The sequence below is a fragment of the Mus musculus genome, chromosome 1 (assembly GCF_000001635.26).
Source record: "Mus musculus strain C57BL/6J chromosome 1, GRCm38.p6 C57BL/6J".
Lineage (NCBI taxonomy): Eukaryota > Metazoa > Chordata > Mammalia > Rodentia > Muridae > Mus > Mus musculus.
Genome location: NC_000067.6, coordinates 107077906 through 107087767, shown reverse-complemented (window position 1 = coordinate 107087767; position 9862 = coordinate 107077906). Strand labels below are relative to the sequence as shown.

Here is a 9862-nt window from a genome sequence, read left to right as displayed (position 1 = left end):
TCCAGCTTGTACTGGTTTTGAAGGCATAAAGGGGACATGAAGATCAGCTCAGACTTGATATTAGGGGAGACCATGGGTGAAGGTGCAGCCTCAGTTGCAGTGGAAGGGCATGACTGAAAGGGTCATGGAGAAAAGTTCAGACTCAGTGCCATGTATCAGGATCAGAGTGGCTGAAGCAAGCCCAAGAGAGGCTATTAGACAAATTGAAATGCAGCTGCTGCAGGTACCCCAAACAATTTGGAGATGCCAATAGCATGGGAAAAGCACCTAAAACAGCAGAAGCTGTGAAGTGTAGCAGACTGAGCCTAGAAGCAAGACAGTAAGCAGCACTCTTCTGCACTAGTTCCTGGTTTCAGGCTTCTGACGTGCTTGCATCCCTGACACAACTCCCTTTAATGAAGGACTGTGATATTGACCTGTAAGCAAAATAAACCCTTCCTTCCTGTCTTACATATGGCCATGGTGTTTCGTCACAGCAGTAGAAATTCTTTTTTTTTTTTTTTAGGTTGTAAGATTTTTTTTATTATTTTTTACTTATTCAATTTACATCCCATTCATTAGTCCCCTCACACTCAACTCCTCCCATGACTGTAAGATTTTTTTTATGTTTTTATTAGGTATTTACTTCATTTACATTTCAACTGCTATCCTCAAAGTCCCCCATACCCTCCCTCTACTGCACTCCCCTACCCACCCATTCCAACTTCTTGGGCCGTGACATTCCCCTGTACTAGGGCATATAAAGCTTGCAATACCAAGGGGCCTCTTTTCCCAATGATGGCCAACTAGACCATCTTCTGCTACGTATGCAGCTAGAGACACAAGCTCTGGGGGGTACTGGTTAGTTCATATTGTTGTTCCACCTATAGGGTTGCAGACCCCTTCAGCTCCTTGGGTACTGTCTCTAACACCTCCATTGGGGGCCCTGTGTTCCATCAATAGCTGACTGTGAGCATCCACTTCTGTGTTTGACAGGCACTGGCATACCCTCACAAGAGACAGCTATATCAGGGTCTTTTCAGCAAAATCTTGCTGGCATATGAGATGGTGATTGCTTTCGGAGGCTGAATATGGGATGGATCACCAGGTGCAGCAGTCTCTAGATGGTCCATCCTTTGGTCTCACCTCCAAACTTTAACTCTGTAACTCCTTCCATGAATGTTGTGCTCCCAATTCTAAGAAGGGTCAAAGTGACCACACTTTAGTCTTCCTTCTTCTTGAGTTTCATGTGTTTTGCAACTTGTAACTTGGGATAGCATTTGAAGTGTAAATGAAGTAACTACCTAATACAAATTGAAAAAAACAAAACAATCAATCAAACAAAAAACAAACAAACAACAACAAAAACAAAGAGGATGCATGAAGCAGATACTACTGAAGTCCAGGCAATCATTAGGTAAAGTTTTAAAAGTTAACTATAATCTCCATCAAAATTCCAACTCAATTCTTTAACGAATTAGAAAGGGCAATTTGCAAATTCATCTGGAATAACAAAAAACCTAGGATAGCAAAAACTCTTCTCAAGGACAAAAGAACCTCTGGTGGAATCAACATGCCTGACCTTAAGCTGTACTACAGAGCAATTGTGATTTAAAAAATTGCATGGTACTGGTATATCGACAGACAAGTAGACCAATGGAATAGAATTGAAGACCCAGAAATGAACCCACACACCTATGGTCACTTGATCCTTGACAAGGGAGCTAAAACCATCCAGTGGAAAAAAAGACAGCATTTTGCTGGCACAACTGGTGGTTATTATGTAGAAGAATGTGAATTGATCCATTCTTATCTCCTTGTACTAAGGTCAAATCTAAGTGGATCAAGGAACTTCACATAAAACCAGAGACACTGGTTAGGAGCTTTTTGCATTTTTCATTTTCTTTCACTGTTGTGTCAATGTTATCTATGGAATCTTCTACACCTAAGATTCTCACTTTATCTCTTGTATTCTGTTGGTGATGCTTGTGTCTTTGACTCCTGATCTCTTTCCTAAATCTTCTACCTCCAAGATTGTCTTCCTTATAATTTCCTTATTGTTTCTATTTCTGTTTTTAGATCCTAGATGGTTTTATTCAATTCCATCATCTGTTTGGTTGTGTTTTTCTGTATGTCTGTAAAGGACTTATGTGTTTCCTCTTTAAGGGATTCTACCTGTTTACCTGTGTTCTCCTGTATTTCTCTAAGGGAGTTATCCATGTCCTTTTTAAAGTCCTCCACCATCATCGAGAGGTGTGATTTTATATCAGAATCTTGCTTTTGAGGTTTGTTGGGAAATCCAGGCCTTTCTGTGGTGGGAGAACTGGATTCTGATGACACCAAGTAGTCTTGGTTTCGGTTGTTTATGTTCTTGTGCTTGCCTCTCACCATCTAGTTATCTCCTGGGAGACCTGCTGTGGCACAGGGTCAGACCCCAGGCACAAATGGAAACTGGTATTAACTTTTTGTCTTCTGATGGTGGAATAAAACTGGAAATCATCAGTAAGGAAAAACTACAGAAAATACAGAAACACAGAGATATTAAAGAAAACATTTGTGAATAGTTAATATTTTGCCAAATAATTCAAGAGGGAAATTTAAAAACTACTACAATCAAATGATAATTGATACACAACATATTAGCCTCTGTCAGATAAAATTATATTTGTTTTAAGAGGAGTGTTTAGAACTATTAATGCCTACATTGAATAATCAGGGATATCTCATATAAATAGCCAAATGATACAAGTCATGTTCTCTCATTATTTCTTATATGTGTTTGACTCTGACATTAGGTATACTAACAATGAAATAAGAGAGACTGTATATTGACAACTAAGATAACTTATTGTGTCAGGCAAAACAATCACTTTCCAGCTTCCTTTTCATATAAAGCATAGAAAGCTGCCATTCAAATGAAATCTTTTGCTTCACTTGTTCTTCTCCTTACTATAATGTCAGTTCAAAAAGATAAGTAATTTTCTCAAATTCTTTAAGCAACAAAAAAGTCCAAGTCAGTTAGCTTTAGGAGGCTTAGGAAACAACTGTGGTAAGATACTGTATCTTGAAGAGGCAAATAAAAAAGGAAAACAAACAAAAAACAACAATAAACAAAGAGGAACAATAACAATTGTTCTCCAGAATGTTTGTTATCATTTAAATTAGAATTAGAACTATTTCTTTCTTGCATAGAGTAACTGATAGAGAAATTGACAGAATTAATGAAATTTTTCATAAGGAAAAATACCTAATGTAAGCTTTGTAGTTGTTTTGTATCTGATGTCTTCCTTAAAGGCAATTTGATGGTCTAAAATAAGGTAATATTGGGGGTGTCATCCAGATGAATACAGTTCTCAGGAGTGTAACAAACTTTAAAGTTTAATGTAATACCATTGTTATTAGAAAAGTGCATATGTGCATTTCAGAAGACTCGGGAGCTGACACTGGTTAAACAGCCCTCAATCATGTGACCTGTGGGAAAAGGCAGTACAGTGGTAGGGTGTGAAGCCAGCCTTTTCTCACAAATTTGCATACGTAAAAAGGCTAACCTGGTTATGAAATTTGAAGTTGATTTATGTGAAATACCACTAAAATGATGAGGCAACAGTGGTAAGAGGAGACATATAAATTCCAGATCTCAGGGTCAGCCACACACAGGCTCCTATCCTTACTGCCAACTTCTACCTTCAGAAACAAAGTGAGTGCTTCCAGCTTCTATTTCTGAACAATATGAACTATATTTGAGGATAACAGTGGTGTGTTTTATATCATGTATATGTGACATTTTTGCCTGGATGCATTTTTCTTGCTCTGCTAATGAAACATTACATGTCCACTTCACTTAATTTATTATTTACCTAAGAACATTATTTTCAGTTACACATATGTATCTTCTGTAGCATGTAGGAATTGTGTCTGGAAACTACAGAAAATTAAAGGAAAAGTTGAAAGGTGACTTTAGATATTTAGCTGTCTGAAGGCTACAGAATACTTTATCTTAGAATTCATTTGAAACCTTTCCACCCAAACTAGCAAGCTGGTGAGGAATGAAAGACAAAAGGATTCTCTATTACCTGCTTGCAAAGTCTTAAAGACACTGACATCACACCTTCTACTTAAGATATTAACATTGCAGAAGGCTTAAAAATAATAACAATAATAAATTTATTTGCCAGAATCTGATGATAAAGGTATGTCATTTTCTATAAGAAATGTTCATTACAGGGTGATGTTTTTTTTAGTGAAGTCATTCTAACTTTTGTACTGACTTTATACTGTTCTAGGACTTCAAGGTCACACTAAGCCATCATGGATTTGTTTGCTGTAGCCACTACTAAATTCACACTTGAGCTGTACAGGCAGCTCAGAGAATCAGACAACAACATCTTCTATTCCCCCATCAGCATGATGAGAACATTAGCAATGCTTCTGCTTGGAGCCAAAGCAAACACTGAACAACAAATTAAGAAGGTAGGTCTAAGCTTCGTTTTAATGACCAGTTTGAACTTGACTCTCAAGCACTTTGTTAGTGTACAGGTAAATGACAATACAGCTTGATGCCTGAGGTGAAGAACATGATGCTGAGTAGGCATTGCCATGACTGTGAAATTTGAGAGAAACATGTCCTTCCCAAACACGGTCCAGGTGCTTCCTGATAGCCTTTAAGTGCTGGAGTAGAATAATTTCCCTCAAGTGTCCAACAAGAAATTATCTTAAATGGTAGAGACTATTGATTAAAAAAATTGATTTGCTCAGATCTGATGGATGTGAAGTGAGGTATTTGCTAAGCACTGACTGACTCTAGTTATATGAGTGGTGATAGATCAGCTTTATGGTGTTTCTTACAAACCCTTGTACAACTATTTGAAGTATATGTTTTTCAAAATGTTTAAATCTTTTGGCTTTATTTTTCAGGATTTTGTTTTGTTTCTGTTTTCTTGATTTAGACAGAATGTTAAGTAAACTTTTCTTGTTGCACTTAATGTCTCTCCCAGGTTCTTCATTTCAATGAAACCACAAAGAAAACAACAGAAAAATCTGCAGAATCTCATGTAAGTACAGGGTCCCACATGTCTAGCAGAGCTTCAGATTTTTGACAGCATTATAACTTAAAATGACCATTTTACATTTAAAGAATCAGTCTAAAGGGGAATTTCCAAACAAAAGAGATTTGTATGTGGATTAATGCCACACTTTTTTTCTCATAGTCATTATGTTCATTGACTACAGAAGAAGGTCAGTATTGGATGGAGAGGAGGATGGTCTAGATTCAGCTGTAGCTCTGCAACTCCCAGATAGGAAACTTACCAAAGTGCTGCCCTGATGCACTGGAACTGAATTCTAGCAAAGTGACAGTGGAAAGGAATATGATTCAACATATACAAACACTTACATAACTGGCTGGTTTGCTACAAGTAAGAAACCACAATAGATGTTAGACAATATTGCAAAAAAGAATAGTTGTCAGTATCACAATAATGTTACTAAAAATATTATTATGATTCAACAATTGGATTAAGAGAAATAAGATCATAATTTCTTGGAACCTCTTTGTTTTTGTTTAGACTGTACTCAAACTGATATGTAATCCAGTCCTTAGACTAATCATGGGCATATGCTATCTTATAGGCAGAGATTATCCACCATAAGAGAAGAACCATAAATCACAGTCAACTTATCTTAGACAATATCATTAAAGGATATATATATATATATATATATATATACATATATATATATATCAGGGCTGAATATAATTATATATTTTAAGTAGGCAAACATAGCATAACCATATATTGATGGTGGTTAGACATTACATATGATTTACACATTTGAAGAACTGAAGCCAAAACAAGCTAAAAGTACTATATACTTACTTCAAAAAGCAGCAAACCAGGTTATGATAGAAACGAAAAAGTCATTTTCAGAAGAAGTTAAATGTAAACTAGTGATGTTAAAGATAAAATATAAAAGATATTATAAAATGTTCAAAAAGTGGTCTTTGCAAGAGTTTGGTGTTTATTTTGTGGGTTTAGTATTTACATTAACAGAGTAATTCATTGAACACCTTTATTGACATTAAAGGATGAAGAAAATGTGCATCAACAATTTCAAATGCTTATGACTCAGTTAAACAAATTCAATAATGCTTATGACCTAAAGGTTCCCAACAGTATCTATGGAGCAAAGGATTTCCCATTTCTCCAGGTAAGTTGTACCTTGCTCTGCATCCATTTAATCTGCATCCTATGTCATTCATAGATAGATAGATAGATAGATAGATAGATAGATAGATAGATAGATAGATAGATAGACAGACAGATATCTCCATACATAAATATAAGACCAGACAGATTCAGATAGGCAACACTTGATCAAGGAGCATCAGCTTCATAATCAAAAGTCTAACTCACTGGATTGTACAAAAGCCTAATGACTTGTATGTGAAGCATTAGGCTTGGGAACTCTTCTGTGAGAGAATGTAGGTCACCAGAACTTCTCATGAGATGTTAGTAATGAACCAGCACTGACTGGATCACAGAGATTATGGCATGAGATTTACAGCATGTGGGATGTTTCTGGAATGGGCAGGTTTGGGGATATCCTAGAGAAAACTTGGGAGGTAGCAGATAATATAGAATTTCTATCCTTTGAATACATGATCAAAGGAGAATTGCAAGGGTTGAACTTAATGGTAGGATAGCTCATCAGCCAATCAGCACCCTAAGCACAATTTTCTATGAAATTTGCAAGTCAGGCCCTCGTTTCCACCTGCCAGATGATATATTGGTGTAAGTTACCTTCAGTGACAACCTTACACAAGCCTTCACTTTGCTCTCATATTGTCTACATATTACCTGAGTGAAAAATCTGCATGATCTTAGATTAACAGTTTCCATCAGGGTCAGCAGTCAGCTTATAGTATCATCACAACTAATGAAATTTGAGTGATGTCTAACTTGTTCTTAATTCTTTTTGGTTCCTTCACATCTCAAAGACATTTTTGAAAGACATTAGGAAATATTACCAAGCTAACGTGGAATCACTTGATTTTGCACATGCAGCTGAGGAAAGCCAAAAGAAGATTAATTCCTGGATGGCAAGGCAAACAAATGGTACTGTATGGTAGGATCATGGAGGAAGAACCAGAGATTATGGGATGGTACCCATAAATATGAATTGAGCCAAGAGGAAGTATAGAGAAGTTTACAGAAAGCCAATCAGTGGAAATACTACAGGATATTTGTTTACATATAGCCTATCTAGTGGTGTGGGGGGGGGAATCTAAAACCTCCACTGTGACATATTTTCATATCATATCAATTTCTTTAAGTTGCAGGCAATTCTGGAAAACTAAGAGTAAATGGAGAAAAAGTTCCATTCTCTTTTGCCATTCAGAAAAGCAAGGCCCTTACTTCTTGTCACCACACCGGGATCTCAGACCATTTCCTCAACCCTAACATTTGGAAAGAATTTATCACATTGTCTTTGCCACACTACAGGGATCTGTGTAGGCACCTATCCCATATCTCACCTCTGTTTATGGGCAAAGCCTGCAGCAATCCAATATAAAAGCTTACAGGAGGACTTGAGCAGTATTGGTGTCTCACATTACCAGGAATGTGCTTCAGACTATAGAATCCATTTCATTTGGGTAAAACAACAAATCAAGCCTTGGGTAGAAGGCTAAAAGAAGAAGGATAAGAGTTAAGTTGACAGCATAGATCCAAACCCTGTACCAGTACTCACTGTGAGTTGGTTATAATCACCCAGACAGAATGCCTGACAGCCTTTCCTATGACAAGAAATGATTTGTCCATGCAAGGTAGCTCACAAGGCACTTCAAGGAAAGTTATGTCCTATGAATAATTCAATGCATCATTCACGTAATGATTTGAGTAAACAGTGATGAGTGATCAGTGGTGACTCTTGTAAAGCATCCTCCAGGAAAGCTCCTTGTACTGATGATAGACACTTTGATCTTTACCTTGCAGGAAAAATCAAGGACTTATTTCCTAGTGGGAGCCTGAACAGTAGCACTATACTGGTTCTGGTGAATGCAGTGTATTTCAAAGGACAATGGAATCACAAATTTGATGAAAAGCATACCAGAGAAGAAAAGTTTTGGCTGAACAAGGTACTGTTGGCAGTTTATTTACATAATGCCATATGGTGATGTGTGGATGGTTTAATTTAAATAAAAGTGAAACCATGGAAAGTCCAAAATAAAATATATCATGTGCTTTATTTTTATAACTTTATGTGAATAGGAATAACTAAAATCTTTTGGATGGACTTCACTAAACATCAGGTTTATCTGTTTATAGAATATTAATGTGCTTTGCCTCTGTACAATATTATCTGTCGCTTCCTGTGTCTCCCTTGATATGTGTGTGACATGCTGATTTGTTGCAGAACACAAGTAAACCTGTCCAGATGATGAAACAAAGAAACAAATTTAACTTCATCTTCCTGGAGAATGTGCAGGCCAAGATTGTGGAAATACCATACAAAGGCAAAGAGCTAAGTATGTTTGTCCTGCTGCCAGTGGAAATCGATGGACTGAAGAAGGTAAGGATTGTGTCCCATTTTCTTCTGTTACATTATTTCTTGGTATCATTTCAAATTCAAGTAAGACATTAAGTAAAAGAATTAAATAATACTGTATTTAAAAATTAAAAGGAAAATAATGTGTTTCATCCAATGTTATAAGTATTTTACACACATCCTGAATCACACTGCAGGCTTGCCTAATCAGGAATTAAGCAGTTATGAATATTAAATATCAACATAATGCCACTAATATGGAACAAGTCAAACTTGGCTGAAAGATTTATAGAAGTCTAGAAAGTGTTTATAAATATTTTGAATGGAAAAGAAAAAACATAGGGCACTATATGATAACTATAAAATGTAATACTATGTACCAGAAAATATAAAGAAACATCTATTAAAAATAATATAGATGTCTGGGAGCATAAAAAATAATGCATATAGTTTATTCTGTATAAAGAAATGATTCTGATTTTTGGATGTTAGAAGTAAAATCTAACTTTAAATTATTTAAATAAATAATATCTAAACCAAAAATCAGTACTTATTTATTGCTAAAGGTTTCACTTTAAGTCACTGTTCATGTAAGTTACAGTCTTTCAGTTAACCATAGCAACTCTTTTCTTCCATTTTTATAGTTTGAAGAACAACTCACTGCTGACAAGTTACTACAGTGGACAAGAGCAGAGAATATGCATATGACCGAGTTGTATTTATCTTTGCCTCAGTTCAAAGTGGAAGAGAAGTATGATCTCCGAGTTCCATTGGAACACATGGGGATGGTCGACGCCTTTGATCCACAGAAGGCTGACTTCTCTGGCATGAGCAATAGTCAAGGTCTCGTGGTGTCTAAAGTTTTACACAAGTCCTTTGTGGAGGTAAATGAAGAGGGTGCAGAAGCAGCCACTGCCATGAGTGTGGAATCTCGCTCATTATCTGTACCAAAGCCCAATGATTTCTCTTGTAATCACCCTTTCCTATTTGTTATGAAGCAAAACAAGACCAATAGCATCCTCTTCTTTGGCAGAGTGTCTTCCCCTTAACTGGAGTGGTTCTGCCATGTGTCCAGAAAAATTAACAAAGTTGTTGCAGCTAATTGAGATCTGGAAATACTTCTCTTGCTTCATTTTCTTTCCAATCTCATAGTCCCTGCTAAGAATGTACTATTTGGACCAGGACAGTTCTATTATCTCTATTTTTAATTTTTCCCTTCTAATTTTCTATACATCCATATAAACCCGGTTTCTCTGCACAAAGGTTCTCTGGGCGAAAATGTTCAACAAAACGATGAAGGGATATTTTAATATAGTTTCTTCTAAACTAGCATGTA

The 9862-nt window shown here is 36.4% G+C and overlaps 1 protein-coding gene across 3 annotated transcripts; it reads left to right on the top strand.

Moving 5' to 3' along the window:
• The first annotated feature begins 4287 nt into the window (after positions 1-4287).
• Positions 4288-9605, top strand: Serpinb3d (serine (or cysteine) peptidase inhibitor, clade B (ovalbumin), member 3D). 3 transcript variants are annotated; one of them, XM_017321551.1, is made up of 7 exons: positions 4288-4449; positions 4974-5034; positions 6071-6186; positions 6977-7094; positions 7974-8116; positions 8458-8550; positions 9171-9605. In XM_017321551.1, the coding sequence occupies exons 1-7, from the start codon at positions 4288-4290 to the stop codon at positions 9573-9575; spliced, it is 1098 nt and encodes a 365-aa protein (XP_017177040.1). In that variant the 3' UTR covers positions 9576-9605. The 3 variants fall into 3 exon arrangements, with proteins under 3 accessions (XP_017177040.1, XP_017177030.1, NP_958764.1); XM_017321541.1 differs by having other exon boundaries at positions 8395-8550; NM_201376.1 differs by having other exon boundaries at positions 4974-5030; positions 6064-6186; positions 8395-8550; positions 9171-9575.
• Positions 9606-9862: the final 257 nt, after the last annotated feature.